Source organism: Chiloscyllium punctatum, chromosome 10 (assembly GCF_047496795.1).
Source record: "Chiloscyllium punctatum isolate Juve2018m chromosome 10, sChiPun1.3, whole genome shotgun sequence".
Lineage (NCBI taxonomy): Eukaryota > Metazoa > Chordata > Chondrichthyes > Orectolobiformes > Hemiscylliidae > Chiloscyllium > Chiloscyllium punctatum.
Window position 1 is genome coordinate 108,847,443 of NC_092748.1, and position 18,802 is coordinate 108,866,244.

Genomic DNA, 18,802 nt, shown 5'->3' on the forward strand with positions numbered 1-18,802 from the left:
GGAGTGGAGGTTGGGTTGGTGGTGGGTGTGGACCTGATGAGGGAGTCACGGAGGGAGTGGTCTTTTTGGAACGCTGATAGGGGAGGGGAGGGGAGGGAAATATATCCCTGGTGGTGGGGTCCGTTTGGAGGTGGCGGAAATGACGACGGATGATACGATGTATCTGGAGATTGGTGGGGTGGTAGGTGAGGACCAGTGGGGTTCTGTCCTGGTGGCTGTTGGAGGGGCGGGGCTCAAGGGTGGAGGAGCGGGAAGTGGAGGAGATGCGGTGGAGGGCATCGTCGATCACGTCTGGGGGGATATTGCGGTCTTTGAAGAAGGAGGCCATCTGGGTTGTACGGTATTGGAACTGGTCCTCCTGGGAGCAGATGCGGCAGAGACAAAGGAATTGGGAATATGGGATGGCATTTGTACAGGGGCCAGGTTGGGAGGAGGTGTCGTCTAGGGAGCTGTGGGAGTCGGTCGGTTTATAATAAATGTCCGTGTTGATTTGGTCGCCAGAGATAGAAATGGAAAGGTCTAGGAAGGGGAGGGAGGAGTCTGAGACAGTCCAGGTGAATTTGAGGTCGGGGTGGAAGGTATTGGTAAAGTGGATGAACTGTTCAACCTCCTCGTGGGAGCATGAGGCAGTGCCGATACAGTCATCGATGTAGCGGAGGAAAAGGTGGGGGGTGGTGCCAGTGTAGCTGCGGAAGATGGACTGTTCCACATATCCTACGAAGAGGCAGGCATAGCTGGGGCCCATGCGGGTGCCCATGGCTACTCCTTTGGTTTGGAGGAAGTGGGAGGATTGGAAAGAGAAGTTGTTCAGGGTGAGGACCAGTTCAGTCAGTCGAAGGAGGGTGTCAGTGGAACAGGGTGTCTGTGTGATGGCTGTGTCTGTGTATTAGTTGTGACTGTGTGATAGCTGTGCCTGTGTGATAGCTGTGTCTATGTATTTGCTGTGTCTTTGTATTAGCTTTGTCTGTGTGTTAGGTATGTCGGTGTATTAGTTGTGTCCGTGTATTAGCTGCGTTTGTGTGATAGCTGTGTCTGTGTGTTACGTGTGTCTGTGTATTAGCTGTGTCTGTGTATTACCTGTGTCTGTATGATAGCTGTGTCTGGGTGATAGCTGTGTCTGTGTGACAGCTGTGTCTGGGTGATAGCTGTGTCTGTGTATTAATTGAGTCTGTGCTTTAGCTGTGTCTGTGTGATAGCTGTGCCTGTGTGTTAGCTGTGTCTGTGTATTAGCTATGTCTGTGTGATAGCTGTGTTTGTTTGATAGCTGTGTCTGTGTGTTAATTGTGTCTGTGTGATAGCTGTGTCTGTGGGTTAGCTGTGTCTGTGTATTACCGGTGTCTGTGTGATAGCTGTGTCTGTGTGATAGCTGTGTCAGTTTATTAGCTGTGTCAGTGTGTTAGCTGTGTCAGTGTATTATCTGTGCCTGTGTAATAGCTGTGTCTGTGTAATAGCTGTGTCTGTGTGATAGCTGTCTCTGTGTGATAGCTGTGTCTGTGTGTTAGCTGTGCCTGTGTGATAGCTGTGTCTGTGTGAAAACTGTGCCTGTGTGATAGCTGTGTCTGTGTCATAGCTATGTCATTATGATATCTGTATTGGTGTATTAGCTGTGCCTGTGTATTGGTTGTGTCTGTGTGATGGCTGTATCGGTGTATTAGCTGTGTCTGTGTGATAGCTGTGTCTGTGTTTTAGCTGTGTTTGTGTGATAGCTGTGTCTGTGTATTAACTGTGTCTGTGTAATAGCTGTGTCTGTGTGATAGCTGTGTCTGTGTCATAGCTGTGTCTGTGTATTAGCTGTGTCTGTGTGATGATAGCTGTGTCTGTGTCATAGCTGTGTCTGTGTATTAGCTGTGTCTGTGTGATAGCTGTGTCTGTATGATAGCTGTGTCTGTGTATTAGCTGTGTCTGTGTGATAGCTGTGTCTGTGTGTTAGCTGTGTCTGTCTGAAAACTGTGTCTGTGTGATAGCTGTGTCTGTATGATAGCTGTGTCTGTGTATTAGCTGTGTGTGTGTGATAGCTGTGTCTGTGTGTTAGCTGTGTCTGTCTGAAAACTGTGCCTGTGTGATAGCTGTGTCTGTGTATTAGCTGTGTCTGTGTGATAGCTGTATTGGTGTATGAGCTGTGCCTGTGTATTAGTTGTGTCTGTGTGATAGCTGTGTCTGTGTGAAAGCTGTGTCATTATGATAGCTGTATTGGTGTATTAGCTGTGCCTGTGTATTAGTTGTGTCTGTGTGATAGCTGTGTCTGTGTATTAGCTATGTCTGTGTGATAGTTGTATCTGTGTATTGGCTGTGTCTGTGTATTAGCTGTGTCTATGTGATAGCTGTGTATGTGTTTTAGCTGTGTCTGTGTGTTAGATGTGTCTGTGTGATAGCTGTGTCTGTGTGTTAGCTGTGTCTGTGTATTAGCTGTGTTTGTGTGATAGCTGTGTCTGTGTGTTAGCTGTGTCTGTGTATTAGCTGTGTTTGTGTGATAGCTGTGTCTGTGTGTTAGCTGTGTCTGTGTATTAGCTGTGTTTGTGTGATAGCTGTGTCTGTGTGTTAGCTGTGTCTGTGTATTAGCTGTGTTTGTGTGATAGCTGTGTCTGTGTGAAAGCTGTGTCTGTGTGATAGCTGTGTCTGTGTGATAGCTGTGTCTGTGATAGGTCTGTCTGTGTGATAGCTGTGCCTGTGTGAGAGCTGTGTCTGTGTGCAAGCTGTGTCTGTGTGATAGCTGTGCCTGTGTGCAAGCTGTGTCTGTGTGATAGCTGTGCCTGTGTGCAAGCTGTGTCTGTGTGATAGCTGTGTCTGTGTGATAGCTGTGTCTGTGTGATAGCTGTGTCTGTATTGGCTGTGTCTGTGTGATAGCTGTGTCTGTGTGTTAGCTGTGTCTGTGTGATAGCTGTGTCTGTATTAGCTGTGTCTGTGTGATAGCTGTGTCTGTGTGTTAGCTGTGTCTGTGTGATAGCTGTGTCTGTGTGATAGCTGTGTCAGTTTATTAGCTGTGTCTGTGTGATAGCTGTGTCTGTGTATTAGCTGTGTTTGTGTGATAGCTGTGTCTGTGTGTTAGCTGTGTCTGTGTATTAGCTGTGTTTGTGTGATAGCTGTGTCTGTGTATTAACTGTCTGTGTGATAGCTGTGTCTGTGTGATAGCTGTGTCTGTGATAGGTCTGTCTGTGTGATAGCTGTGCCTGTGTGAGAGCTGTGTCTGTTGAAAGCTGTGTCTGTGTGATAGTTGTGTCTGTGTGATAGCTGTGTCTGTGATAGGTCTGTCTGTGTGATAGCTGTGCCTGTGTGAGAGCTGTGTCTGTGTGCAAGCTGTGTCTGTGTGATAGCTGTGCCTGTGTGCAAGCTGTGTCTGTGTGATAGCTGTGCCTGTGTGCAAGCTGTGTCTGTGTGATAGCTGTGTCTGTGTGATAGCTGTGTCTGTATTAGCTGTGTCTGTGTGATAGCTGTGTCTGTGTGTTAGCTGTGTCTGTGTGAAAGCTGTGTCTGTGTGATAGCTGTGTCTGTATTAGCTGTGTCTGTGTGATAGCTGTGTCTGTGTGTTAGCTGTGTCTGTGTGATAGCTGTGTCTGTGTGATAGCTGTGTCAGTTTATTAGCTGTGTCTGTGTGATAGCTGTGTCTGTGTATTAGCTGTGTTTGTGTGATAGCTGTGTCTGTGTGTTAGCTGTGTCTGTGTATTAGCTGTGTTTGTGTGATAGCTGTGTCTGTGTATTAACTGTCTGTGTGATAGCTGTGTCTGTGTGATAGCTGTGTCTGTGATAGGTCTGTCTGTGTGATAGCTGTGCCTGTGTGAGAGCTGTGTCTGTGTGAAAGCTGTGTCTGTGTGATAGCTGTGTCTGTGTGATAGCTGTGTCTGTGATAGGTCTGTCTGTGTGATAGCTGTGCCTGTGTGAGAGCTGTGTCTGTGTGCAAGCTGTGTCTGTGTGATAGCTGTGTCTGTGTGATAGCTGTGTCTGTGATAGGTCTGTCTGTGTGATAGCTGTGCCTGTGTGAGAGCTGTGTCTGTGTGCAAGCTGTGTCTGTGTGATAGCTGTGTCTGTGTGATAGCTGTGTCTGTGATAGGTCTGTCTGTGTGATAGCTGTGCCTGTGTGAGAGCTGTGTCTGTGTGCAAGCTGTGTCTGTGTGATAGCTGTGCCTGTGTGCAAGCTGTGTCTGTGTGATAGCTGTGTCTGTGTGATAGCTGTGTCTGTGTGTTAGCTGTGTCTCTGATAGCAGTGCCTGTGTGATAGCTGTGTCTGTATTAGCTGTGTCTGTGTGATAGCTGTGTCTGTGTGTTAGCTGTGTCTGTGTGATAGCTGTGTCTGTATTAGCTGTGTCTGTGTGATAGCTGTGTCTGTGTGTTAGCTGTGTCTGTGTGATAGCTGTGTCTGTGTGATAGCTGTGTCAGTTTATTAGCTGTGTCTGTGTGATAGCTGTGTCTGTGTATTAGCTGTGTCTGTGTGATAGCTGTGTCTGTGTAGTAGCTGTGTCTGTGTGATAGCTGTGTCTGTGTGAAAGCTGTGTCTGTGTGATAGCTGTGTCTGTGTGATAGCTGTGCCTGTATGTTAAGCTGTGTCTGTGTGTTAGCTGTGTCTCTGATAGCAGTGCCTGTGTGATAGCTGTGTCTGTATTAGCTGTGTCTGTGTGATAGCTGTGTCTGTGTGTTAGCTGTGTCTGTGTGATAGCTGTGTCTGTGTGTTAGCTGTGCCTGTGTTAAATATCACATGGAGGTGCTGATGTTGGACTGAAGTTTACAAAGTTAAAAATCACACAGCACCAGGTTTTAGTCCAATAGGTTTATTTGAAACCTTAGCTTTCCGATTCCACGCTCATTTCTCAGACACCGAATTTATAATAAAACCTCAAAAGGTCATACAACTTTCATGAATGTATTGAACAAACCTAGGTGGCTATTAAGTCTTTAATCAGTTAAAAAAAACAGTTTTCAATTGATTAATATGTATATCCCTGCTCCAAGATAACTTTAGGCTTATCAGAATAAAAGTAACACCTTAGACCATAAGTCATAGGAGTGGAAGCAATGCCATTTGGCCCATCGAGTCCACTCTGCCAATCAATCATGGCTGATGGGCGTTTCAATTCCACTTACCCGCACTCTCCCCGTAGATATTAACTCCTTGCAAGATCATGAATTTATCAATTTCTGACTTGTAGACATTTAATGTCCCGGCCTCCACTGCACTCCGTGGCAATGAATTCCACAGGCCAAAGGTCTGTGTATTAGCTGTGTCTGTGAGATAGCTGTATCTCTGGGTTAGATGTGTTTATGTCTGTGAGATAGCTGTGTCTGTGTGTTAGATGTGTCTATATCTGTGTGATAGCTGTGTCTGTGAGATAGCTGTATCTCTGGGTTAGATGTGTTTATGTCTGTGAGATAGCTGTGTCTGTGTGTTAGATGTGTCTATATCTGTGTGGTAGCTGTGTCTGTGAGATAGCTGTGTCTGTGTGTTAGATGTGTCTATGTCTGTGTGATAGCTGTGTCTGTGAGATAGCTGTGTCTGTGTGTTAGATGTGTCTGTGTCTGTGTGATAGCTGTGTCTGTGAGATAGCTGTGTCTGTGTGTTAGATGTGTCTATGTCTGTGTGATAGCTGTGTCTGTGAGATAGCTGTGTCTGTGTGTTAGATGTGTCTATATCTGTGTGAAAGCTGTGTCTGTGTGTTAGATGTGTCTGTGTGTTGGATGTGTTTATGTCTGTGTGATAGCTGTGTCTGTGTGTTAGATGTGTCTGTGTGTTAGATGTGTCTGTGTGTTAGATGTGTCTATATCTGTGTGGTAGCTGTGTCTCTGGGTTAGATATGTCTGTGTGTTGGATGTGTTTCTGTCTGTGTGGTAGCTGTGTCTCTGGGTTAGATATGTCTGTGTGTTGAATGTGTTTCTGTCTGTGAGATAGCTGTGTCTGTGTGTTAGATGTGTCTATATCTGTGTGGTAGCTGTGTCTATGAGATAGCTGTGTCTGTGTGTTATATGTGTTTATGTCTGTGAGATAGCTGTGTCTCTGGGTTAGATGTATCTATATCTGTGAGATAGCTGTGTCTGTGTGTTAGATGTGTCTGTGTCTAACTGTGCCTCTGTGTTAGATATTTATATATGTTTGCTGTAAATTAGGAATGTATATCTTATGGTAAAAAAGCACATTTTAACGGATCAAGACAGTTTCCAAGTACAATATGCTGTGGATCCAACCACAGGTCTGGCTGTTTTGGATCTGATAATGTGAGGTGACACAGGTTTAATAAATGATGTCAGAGTAAAAGATCTGCTGGGGAGCAGTGACCAAAACATGTTAGAATATAGTTTTCAGTCTAAGAGGGATTTGGCTCAGAAACAATTGCACTAAGCTAAAGTAAGAATAATTACAAAGAAATTATCGCAAAACTAGCTATACTGGACTGGGATAGGTATTTTGCAGTAAAACACTTGAGAACAATGGCAGACATTTAAGAAAATAGTTCAAGATTCAAAGTAATGATATATCTCACTGAACAGGAAGGAGTCTCGGAATGTGGTAATCCAACTGTGGTTAATCAGGGCAGTGAAGGATGGCATAAGATTGAAAGATGTAATATACAATGTGGTAAATATTAGGGGTAAGCCCAAGGATTGGGCAAGTTTTAAAAACCAGCAAAAGGTGACCAAAAAAAAGATGAAGGAAATAAACTTTGAGGATAAACTTGCAAGCAATGAGGTGGCACGGTGGTCAGTGGTTAGGGAAAGACCATTACTTTCCCTAGGCCTGATGGGATACATTCTGGGATACAAAAGAAGGTATCAACAGAGATACTGGATACTCTGGTAGTGCCAGGGACCTGGGTTCAATTCCCGTATCGGCCGACTGTCCGTGTGGAGTTTGCATGTTCTCCTCGTGTCTACATGGGTTTCCTCCACAATCCAAAGATGTGCAGATCAGGTGAATTGGCCATACTACATTGCCCATAGTGTTAGTGCACTAGTCAAGGGTAAATGTAGGGGAGTGGGTCTGGATGGGTTATTGTTCGGAGGGTCAGTGTGGACTTGTTGGGCCGAAGGGCCTGTAATCTAATCAATATCAAGATGAACAGCAAGAGCGTCTTTGGAGAAGCCAAAGTGAACATAGGCCCCTTTGAGAAGGAGGTGGGGAAATAATAATAGGGAACCCAGAAATGGCAGAGGAGTTGAATAAGTACTTTGCATCAGTCTTCACAGTAGAAAACACTAACGGCATGAGATTAGGAAATGTTCCAAGAGCAAAAGGAGGAGAGAAAGTAAATATACAATAATGTGCCAAGGGAAACTAACGGGGCTGAAGACCATTACTTTCCCTAGGCCTGATGGGATGCATTCTGGGATACAAAAGAAGGTATCAACAGAGATACTGGATACTCTGGTAGTAATCTTCCAGGTTCCCCTAGATTCTGTAAAAGTCTTAGGGGATTGGAAAACTGCCAATCTAATACATTTATTTTGAAAAGAAGAGACTGAAAACAGGTAACTACAGGTCACTTGACTTAATGTTTATATTGGGAAAATGTGAATCTATTATGAGGAATATTGTAGCAGAACGTTTACAAGTGCAGAATATGATTAAGCCAAGTCAGCATGGCTACATGGACAACAAATCATACCTGACAAATATACAGGAATTCTTTGACGTGGTAACACGCAGGATAAATAAAGGGGAAGTAGTGGATGCAATATTCTTGGGTTTCAGAAGCCCAAGGATTTGGGAGTATGACATTAGCATTGATAGGAGATTGGCTCATTAACAGAAGGCAGAGAGTGGGAATAAGAGGAGTGTTCTCAGGAAGACAACCTGAAATGTGTGGTGTGTAGCAGAGGTAAGTGCTGGGACCACAATAATGAGTGACTTGAATAAGGACAGTGAATGTATTATAACCAAATGTGTGGATGACACAAAACTGGGTGGGAAGGCAAGTGGTGAGAAGCCTATAGAGGAATAAAGATAAGCTGAGTGGGCAGAAAATTGACAGATGGGACAGCACGGTGGCTCAGCAGTTAGCGCTACAGTCTCACAGCACCAGGAACCTAGGTTCAATTCCAGCCTCAGGTGACTGTCTGTGTGGAGTTTGTACATTCTCCCCGTGTCTGCGTGAGTTTCCTCCGGGTGCTCTGGTTTCCTCCAATGCAAAAATGTGCAGATCAGGTGAATTGGCCATGCTAAATTACTCTTAGTGTCAGGTGCATTTGTGGGGAATCTAATATTAGAGTCGTAGACTAATCTAATATTAGAGTTGTAGCTTATATAGCATTAAAATCTCGATAGGTATGAGATGATACATTTTGGGAGGTCTGATAAGGGAAGGATGCACATAATGAATACTAGGTCACCAGGGAGTAATGAAGAACAAAGGAATTTTGGTGTGAAAATCCATAGATCCCTGAAGGTTAGTATAGGTAGAGGGTGGGAAAGAAGGCAAATGGGTTGCTAACCTTCATTAGCTGTAACATAGAATCTAGAAGCAAGAAAGTTTGTTGCAACTTTATAAGATGCTGACTAGGCCATGGATAGAATACTGTGTGCAGTTCTGGTTACCACACTATCAGAAGGAGAGGGTGCAGGGGAGATTCACCAGGATTTTGTCTGGGATGGAAAGTCTCAGTTATGAGAAGAGACTGGATTAGGCTGGGTTTGTTTTCATTGGAGCAGAGAAGGCTGAAGGGGAGTATTAATTGAAGTAGTCAGAATTATGAGGGGCACAAACGGGGTAGATCGGAAGAATCTCTTTCCCGTGGCAGACATATCTAAGAGCAGAGTGCATATGTTTAAGGTGAGGAGTAAGTGGTTTAGAAGGGGATCTGAGGAAAGAGTTTTCACCCAGAAGGTGGTAGAAATGTGGAACGTGCTGCCTAAGAGAGTGCTGGGGGCAGGTACTCCCACAATATTTAAGAAACATCTGGATGAGCTTAAAATGACAGGGCATAGTGGGCTGTGGACCAAGAGCAGGTAAGTGGGGTTGGTGTCATTTGATGTTTATTGGTCAGCACAGACGTGGTGGGCCAAATGGCCTGTCTCTATGCTATATGACTCCCTCTCTCTCTCTCTGTGTATATGAATCAAGGTCAGGGAAGGCAAATGGACTGTTGGCCTTTATGTCAAAGGGAATGGAATATAAATGTAGGGGGGCTTTGCTGAAGCCTCAAGTAGCACTAATCAGACCACAGATGGAATAATGTGATGAAATAATTGGTCCTCCTACCCAAGGGAAGATATACTGTCATTGGAGGCAGGCCAGAGAAGGTTCACTTGGCTGATACGAGGTAAGGAGAGTCAGACTTGAAATGTAGAACGGACCAAAGGATCTGTTTCTGTGCTGTACATCTCGATGACTCAGACTGTAAGAGATGGCCTTATTGAAACATGCAGGATTCTTAGGGGATTTAGCTGAATGTGTCGGCACAGGCTTGGAGGGCTAAAAGGCCTATTCCTGTGCTGTATTGTTCTTTGTTCAACACGTTGCTGTAGGTGGTGGAGAGGTGATTGTCCCAGAATGGGTAAGGATGGCGGATTGTTTTTCTGACAATTGATGACACTTCCATGGCATTTAATTCCAGACATATTTATTCTATTGGCTCATAGAACCTGGATATCACTGACTGGGCCAGCATTTGTTGACCGTCCTTGAGAAGGTGGTGGTGAACGGCCTTCTTGAACCACTGCAGTCCTTGGTCAGGGTAACTGAGTTAACAGAATCTAAAATTCTACCAATTCTAGGTTGGGAATTGAACCCACAGTTTAATACTGGATTACTAACCCTTTGACTCGATCACTCTGGCACCATCTTCCTTCCCTGTTTGTGAAGTATGGGGGAGATGGTGATGTAGTGCCACTATCACTGGGTTAGTAAGCCAATAGCAGCTATATAAAGGTTCTGGAGACTCAGGTTCAAATCTGATGACAGCAGGTAGCTAGAATTTGAATTCAGTAAAAATCTGGATGTAAAAGCTCATTCGATGGTTTCTGATGTTGAACAGCCCATCTCTCTCACTCATGTCAATTCAGGGAGGTATATCTGCCATCCTTACCTGGCTTAGCCAACAGCTGTTGACTCCTAGGTGCCCTCAGAAATGGCCATAGCAGGCCACTCAGATCAACTGGGGATGGACAATAAATGCTGGACCAGCCAGTGACATGCATATCCTGTGAATGACTAAAGAAGAAAGTTAGTTAAGACTTCCAAAGAGGCATATGGGCTTTCTGTGCTGTTGGATTCTCTGATAGTAATTGGAACACCTCTCCTGTTTCCTCTCTTCCTCCCTGCAGTGGGCCGAGTTTTTGCTGTTTGCGTGCCTTCTATTCGCTGTCTCCATCATTTTCTCCATCATGGCTTACTTCTACACCTACGTGACATCAGAGCAACTGGTCAAGAAAGAGGAGGAGAAGGAAGAGGAGATTCCTCCACCGTATCGGGATATCTCTCTCAGCTCAGTTAACAAGCAGACAATGATGTAGAACACCATCAACCCTCCACAGCTGATCACCTTCTTAACTTGCTGCTTCCTGTCTTATTTACAGGACACATTCTGTCGCCATGTAGATATGCCCCAGGATCTTTAATCAGGAGTGGATTCAGAGTAATGCATTAATTATTTTCCTTACTTTGAACATTGTGGAGGTAGAGGGGAAATCAAGGAACTTATTTTTCCCCTTCCCCACTCCCCAGTGTCCTTGCTTCCCTCCAATACTGCTGATGGGCTCTCTAACCCTCAGATACGACTAAAGGGCACTTCAGAGAGTAGGTCAGAGTTAACAATGAGTTGGTTTGTGACTGGAGTCACATACAGACCAGCCAATGAGCAGCTCTCTTTTGCAGTTAAACTAGTTTGATTAGAACGGCCACCTTCACTGATATAAGTTTACCAATTCCAAATTCTTCAGTTCAGAATCCTCAAACTGCCACTGGGGGTGCAGGGTAGGTGGGAGATAATTTACACAAACGTTTTCTGGCCTATGCAGTTCACTACGCTACCCAAACGTACTCACACAATATGGGCATCGATGCCTAGTCCAATATTTATTTCCCATTCCTAATTTTCAAGAGTGCACTTAAGAGTCAACCACATTTCTGTGGGTCTGGAGTCAAATATAGGCTAGACCAGTTAAGATTGGAAAATTTCAGATGGTTCTTAAGACAAATGACAATGACCAAATATTCACTATTAAGCCAGCTTTCTTTTAATTCAATATATATTTAAAATTGGAATGCTAACTACCAGAGCATTTGGTGTGGGGTTCTGGATTCTTAGCCCAGAGATATTACCACGACACGACCTGCTCCCATCCAGCTTCAATTTAAAACTATTCGTGGAACCAGCTTCTGCCACCATTTCAGGCAGAGCATTCCAGCTCCCAACAACTTACTAGATAAAAACACTTCTCTCCATCTCTCCTTCAGATCTTCTTTTGCCCCCAGTGATTGGTGAATGTCAGACTGGATGAACTTCAGCAGAGTCCAGGATAGGGGCGTTTTGCATTCCTTTGTTTTGTGCAATTGCACCAATCATTCAGTGATATTGGTCAGACAATAATTGACATTCTTTCATGGAAAATTAGACTTTAGATGGACAATTGGCAACTGAGAGGGTCTTCAAGCACAGCTCATCTGTAAGATTGCTGCAGTCTTACAGACAGTGGATGGCAAGGGTCAGCAGTCTAAAGCATTGCTCTCTTAAAGGTTCATGCACATCATAACAGGAAAGGAACAGCAGGAAAAGGGAGGGGCAAGCAGCTGTTGGGGTCCCCACTTCAGAGTTTTACTCGCTGCCGAATACTGCGTGTGTACAAAAGGTCTGGAGATGTTAGAATGTCATTTGAGGGAGGGAGGGGTTGTAGGCACCATAAGTCGCCATGTAGATATGCCCCAGGATCTTTAATCAGGAGTGGATTCAGAGTAATGCGTACATTATTTTCCTTACTTTGAACATTGTGGGGTAGAGGAGAAATCAAGGAACTTACTTTTCCCCTCCCCCACTCCCCGTTGAATCTTGCCAATGTCCTTGCTTCCCTCTAATCAGTGGGCATTCTGTGCCAGATGCTGGAATGACATCAGCAATTCAGACAAGTATCTCCTCCCTTCAGCAGGGAAATTACTGGCATGCATGATGACTCCTCCACATCCCACATTCTGATCTACCTCCTCGGTAATCTTCTCGAATAAGGATCTATCTACCTCTGTCTTTAAAATATTCAGTGAGCCCCACCTACATTTCCTCTCTGAGGCAGAGAGTTCCAAACATGCACAAGCTTTCTCATAAGGGTGACTCCTGGTTTTGAAATGATTTCTCTGTTAGCCCCGACCCCATGAGCTCCTGCTTTGAATGATACCATTTTTAGTGGGAGCCCCAGAAAGGTTTCCCTTTATTCTCAGTGCATGTTTTTTTTTCTTTTAAAGAACTCCAATACATTGGTTAAACAGGATTTCTCTTTTGCAAAACTATGCCAACATCTCCCAACTATCTTCAGTTTAGCAATGTGCTCTTCTATAACCTCCTAACAGCTTCCCGATGACATATGTCATGCTAACAGACCTATAGTTTCCTGTTTTCTGCTGCACACTCCTCTTGAACAGGGAGGGGAGTTAGATTTGCCATCTCTCTTAAAATATTGGAAAATTCATATCAACACATCCACTATTTCATTAGCCACCTCTTTAAACACCCTAGGATGAAATCCATCTGGACCAGGAGACTTGACAACCACAGCTCCATCAGTTTGGTCAGTACTACTTCCCTCGTCATTGTACTTTCAGCAACTTTCGCTGAAATGTTTTCTTTTTATCTTCTACAGTGAAGATAGAAGCAAAAATGTGTGCTCATTTTATCACCATTTTCTTATTATCTACAATTAACTGTCCACTCTCACTGTTCAGAAAACCAACACATATTTTTACTTGTAAATCTGCAGGAATCCTTCCTATCCATTTTTATACTTCAGTTAGATTCCTCTCTTACTCTTCAATTCTTTTTCCTAATTAATCTTTTAGCCATTATTTACGTTTTGTTTATATTCTGTCCAATTATCTGACCTGCCACTCTTCTTTGTGCAATGATTAGCTTTTTGCTTAAGTTTGGTGCTTTGCTTAATGTCATTAGTTCACTACAGAAATGAGCGCCCCTCCCTCCCACTGCCCAATTATGTATACTATAGGAATATAGTTATTCTGGGATATTCCCATTAATGTCCTCTGCTGCTTCTTTATTCATCTAACCCTAAGCATAAAATCCTGTTTCACGCCAGCTAGCAGAACTTTCATGCCTCTATCATTTTTAAGTTTAAAATGCTGTCTTAGCCCCGCACTTCTCATTTTCAAATTGAATGTAAAATTCAATCATGCTGCTATCAAAGGGTGCTTTTACTCTGAGGGAATTAATCCTGTCTCCTTACATATTACAGTCAGTTCCGTTATAACGTGTAGTTCTTCCACGTGAATTGGCTATAACGCAGTTGAAGGATTTAAAGCATTATTTGTAGAATGTGAGCTTCCTGACCTGTGTTGGGTATAACCAATTTTGGTCCCATTAGTTTCAGTGGTGCTGCTATTACACAAATTTCTTATAACGCAGGATCACATGGAACAGAACTATTGCGTTATATCACAACAGACTGTATAGGGTGTGCTGGTTGGTCCCAAGTTGTGCTGCTTAAGAAACTATCCCAAAATCAAACCATGAATTTTTAATTCGGACCACCATTGCCAATCTGAGTTTAGCAGTTGATATATAAATTAAAGTGAACAGTGATTATTTTTGTTCCTTCATCACAAACATCTTTCTTCTCATATGCTTTGTTCTAAATCGTGATTACTGTTAGGATACCCGTATACTGCTCCCCATTAGTGCCTTTGTTCCCCTGTTATTCCTCATCTCCACCCAAACTGATTCAATCTCCTGCTCTGTTGAACCAAGGACACTAAGTATTGTGCCAATGCCATCCTTGATTAACAGAGTTACCCCTCTACCTTTATCTAATTTCCTCTTCTTCTTGCCAAACACCCCTCATTATTCAGGGCCCATTCTTGTCATGAGTCAGTGACATTTCTATAATGGCTATCAGATCATGATTATTTATTGCAATGCTTGGTATCAGTTTGCCAAGCATATTCAGATACAGGGTCTTTTGTTTTGTCTTTTTGCTGTCTTTATAACATTTACTCTTAACTGATCCTCATTTCCTATATTATTTTGGACTGCTTCTTTGACTCAAACCCTTGATCTGCTACAAGGAAGTGCGTACTGCAGATGCTGGAGATTAGAGTCAAGGTTAGAGTGGTGCTGGAAAAGCACAGCAGGTCAGGCAGCATCCGAGGAAGGGCTTATGCCCGAAACGTCGATTTTCCAGTTCCTTGGATGCTGCCTGACCTGTTGTGCTTTTCTAGCACCACTCTAATCTTGACCTTGATCTGCTACATCTACCCGAACTAGACTCCTTACTCCTTTTCAGTTTAAAGTAACTCTACTTTCCAACTTATGGTTTGAGAGAATATTGTGCATCATGGTTCAGGTACAGACCATCCCAACGGTACAGACCCCACTTTCACCAGGCCTGATTTCCGTGTCCCACAAACCAGAACCCACTTCTCCTCCAGAAGGGCTTTGAGCTATTTATCCAAATTTGCTAATGTTAGTGCCCTCTGGTAATAATCATTACCAATGAGGTTCTGTTCTTCAATTTGATGTTCATTTCCTCACATTCTTGAAGCAAATCCATTTCCATGTCCTGCCCTTGACATTTAGTGTTAGAGAGATCACCAACACATTCAGCCCATTGTTTCAGCCCTGGTCAAAAGCGACCATCTAACTATTCTAATCTCATGTTCCAGCACTTGGCCCATAGTCTTGCATACCTTAGCGTTGCAAGTGCACAGCTAAATACTTCTTAATTGTTGTGACAGATTTTCCCTGCACCACCCTTACAGATAGTAAGTTCCAATTTCCAGTTTGTACTCACATTGACTGCCACAACTGGATCCTCTGCCTCCCTGAGACCTAGCACCAGGCAAACAGCACAGCTCTCTAGGACCGATCCTCTTGTCTACATAGGACAGTGTCTATACCCCTCACTATACTATCCCTTGCTCCCGCTAATTTCTTGGTGCTGTCCCCACTTGAATGGCATCCTGTACCATGGTGCCATGTTAGCTAGCTCATTCACTCTGCAGCCTCCAATCTCATCCACGCAAGTTTAAAGAACCTCAAACCTGATAGACAGTGGCAGAGCCTTCTACGCCTGCAGTACTACCTTCTGAATCCCCTTACCTGCCTCACTTGCAGTCACACATTCCTGTCTCTGACCACTGAGCAAATCAGACCCAATCCTAAATGAGGCAAAAGCAGAAATTGCTGGTGAAACTCAACAGGTCTGTGGAAAGAAAGCAGCGTTAACCTTTATAATCTGGTGACTCTTCATCAGAATCTAAATCCTAAATGATGTCCCTGCCTCCTAGTCCAGAGAAACCCAAGTAGTTTTGCCCCTTCCCTGAAGTGCCGCGATGACTGTAGTTTGTCACCAGCTCATAAAGCTCTGAGCAGAAGCTGCTGGAGGTGTCAACACTTACTGCAAATGTGTCACAGAGGAGGTATAAGGGCAAAGAACTATTAACATAATTACAGAGGGGAGACCTCACATGGAGCACTGTGTCCAGTTCTAGTCTCCTTACTGAGGGAGGGACATACCCGATTTATTGGGAGGGCAACATAAGGCTGTAAATAAAGAGTAAATACAGCTGTTTGTTGGTGTAATGGGATCATTGTAGAGGAAGTGATTGAGTAGACTACGTCTATGTTCTCTGGGGTTCAGAAAAACTGAAGGAATCTATTGAACCATAAAGCTCTTAAAGGATCAATGCTGAAAAAAATGTTTGGGGAAACGAAAACACAAGGTCACAGCCTCAGATTAAGTGGTTAAAAAAAATCCATTTAAATAGGATGGCACACGGTGCTCAGCTGTGAAATAGGCCATTTGGCCTAACCAGTTCATGCTGATATCCCTGCACCACTTGCTAAAGTTCCCTCTACTCCCATCTCACCTCTTGTGCTTGTCTGATTCCCTTTCAATGCATCAATACTTCTCACTCCAACCTTTCCCCTTGTAGCAGATTCCACACTCTCACCATTTTCCGGGTAAAGAGATTTCTCCTGAATTTAAGACAGACATTTCTTCGCTGGGAAAAGTGTGGATCATTGAAATTCTCTACTCCAAAGAAAATTTTTCGTTGGGCGTACCCAAGACAGGATGATTGATTCTTGGTTCTCTGGAATTAAAGGACAGGGAGATCAAACAGGAACGTTAACATAGAAAGATGATCTTGTTTGATGGTGGAGCAGTGTTGATGGGACTGAATAGTGTAACATCTGTTTGTGCTGCCTATGTCTGCCCTTTACAATGATGGTAGGGATTTTCCACCCCACTCACTGTGGAATCACACACCAGCCAGGCAGGGAAGGGAAGGAGGTCAGAAAACACTTCAGAAAACCTGGTTTGTACACCATCAACAGGGAATCATCAAAGAGACAGCGTTCGTCCTGACATTCAGAGCTGCGTCCAGTCATTGAAGTGGAGACTCAGCAACTTTGAGCTTCCTACATATGAATATTTATACCCAAGAGAGAAATCTAAAATCCATTTTCTAAATAACTGGCTATTTATAAGAACAATGTATATTTTGCAAATTTTTATCCACTAATGTGACTGATGCATTAGCGATGTGTCAAAATTGTGAATTAAAATTGTATCTAGATTGACTTTGTGACTGGCTCTTGCTGAGCTCTCCCTGTCCTTGATGTTCAATGGTTCCTGTAACTGACTGGCTGTTTGTTAGAAATGGATTGGGAAGTCACTGCAAGCTGTACCTCCTTCCATTGACTTCCCTCCCACTGACAGAGTGCATTGATCGCCGCCCAAACAACCGCCTCCACGATCGCCAGGAAGACCATCGCCGACAGATTCGCGGCCTCCGCGGCTATCGAGAATAACACTGTCTCTGTCGTTGCCACAGCCATTTCCGCCCACAGTGACATCACTAACCTGCACGACCACAGTGCCGCATGTGTCTCCGCCCCCACGCCAATCTCCGTCACCACGTCTAACCCCACCCCCACTTCGATCTCTGTCACGTCTAACCCCGCCCCCACGCCGATCTCCGTCACCACGCCCAACTCCGCCCACTCGCCGATCTCCACCCCCGCCCCCACGCCCAACCCCGCCCCGACACCCAGTTCCAGCCCCACACCAGGTCCTAGCTCCCAGCCCTGCCATGCTTTCACCATCCCTCCAGACCTACCCCTCTCTGAGGATGAAAGATCAGTCCTCAGCAGAGGCCTCACCTTCATTCCCCTACCCTCACGGATTAACGAGTTCAACATGCGGCGTGACATCGAACAATTCTTCCGCCACCTTCACCTCCGTGCCTACTTCTCCAACCAAGATTCTCGCCCACCCTCTGATGACCCCTTCTCCCGCCTCCAACACACTCCATCCACCTGGACACCCCGTGCTGGCCTCTTACCCGCCCTCAATCTCTTCATAGCCAACTGCCGCCGCGACATTAACTGCCTCAACTTCTCCACCCCTCTCACCCACTCCAACCTCTCACCCTCGGAACATGCAGCCCTCCACTCCCTCCGTTCCAACCCCAACCTCACTATCAAACCAGCAGACAAGGGAGGCACGGTAGTAGTTTGGCGCACCGACCTTTACACCGCTGAGGCTAAATGCCAGCCCGCGGACACCTCCTCCTACTGCCCCCTTGACCATGACCCCACCTCCCACCACCAAACCATCATCTCCCAGACCATCCATAACCTCATCACCTCAGGGGATCTCCCATCCACCGCCTCCAACCTCATAGTCCCACAACCCAGCACCACCCGTTTCTACCTCCTGCCCAAAATCCACAAACCTGACTGCCCCAGCCGACCCATTGTCTCAGCCTGCTCCTGCCCCACCGAACTCATCTCTGCATACCTCGACACGGTCCTGTCCCCCTTAGTCCACGAACTCCCCACCTACATTCGGGACACCACCCACGCCCTCCACCTCCTCCATGATTTTCGCTTCCCCGGTCCCCAATGCCTTATCTTCACCATGGACATCCAGTCCTTGTACACCTCCATCCCCCATCATGAAGGACTCAAAGCCCTCCGCTTCTTCCTTTCCTGCCGAACCAACCAGTACCCTTCCACTGACATCCTCCTTCAACTGACTGAACTGGTCCTCACCCTGAACAACTTCTCTTTCCAATCCTCTCACTTCCTCCAAACCAAAGGAGTAGCCATGGGCACCCGCATGGGCCCCAGCTATGCCTGCCTCTCGTAGGGTATGTGGAACAGTCCATCTTCCACAGCTACACTGGCACCACCCCCCACCTTTTCCTCCGCTACATTGATGATTGTATCGGCGCTGCCTCGTGGTTGAACGAGGAGTTGAACAGTTCATCCACTTTACCAACACTTTCCACCCCGACCTCAAATTCACCTGGACCATCTCAGACTCCTCCCTCCCCTTCCTAGACCTTTCCATTTCTATCTCGGGCGACCGAATCAACATAGACATTTACTATAAACCGACCGGCTCCCACAGCTACCTAGACTACACCTCCTCCCACCCTGCCCCCTGTAAAAATGCCATCCCATATTCCCAATTCCTTCGTCTCCGCCGCATCTGCTCCCAGGAGGACCAGTTCCAAAACCGTACAACCCAGATGGCCTCCCTCTTCAAGGACCGCAATTTCCCCTCAGACGTAGTCGATGATGCTCTCCACTGCATCTCTTCCACTTCTCGCTCCTCCACCCTTGAGCCCCACCCCTCCAACCGCCACCAGGACAG

At 45.2% G+C, this 18,802-nt stretch overlaps 1 protein-coding gene across 1 annotated transcript in view; it reads left to right on the plus strand.

Annotated features, from left to right (window-relative positions):
• slc15a2 (solute carrier family 15 member 2) overlaps positions 1-16,679 on the plus strand; it is a 143,930-nt gene extending 127,251 nt beyond the window's left edge. The window contains exon 23 of the mRNA XM_072579911.1: positions 10,244-16,679. Within this exon, the coding sequence (XP_072436012.1) occupies positions 10,244-10,432 (189 nt within the window). The 3' untranslated portion in view covers positions 10,433-16,679. The remainder of the gene's footprint in view (positions 1-10,243) is intronic.
• Positions 16,680-18,802: the final 2,123 nt, after the last annotated feature.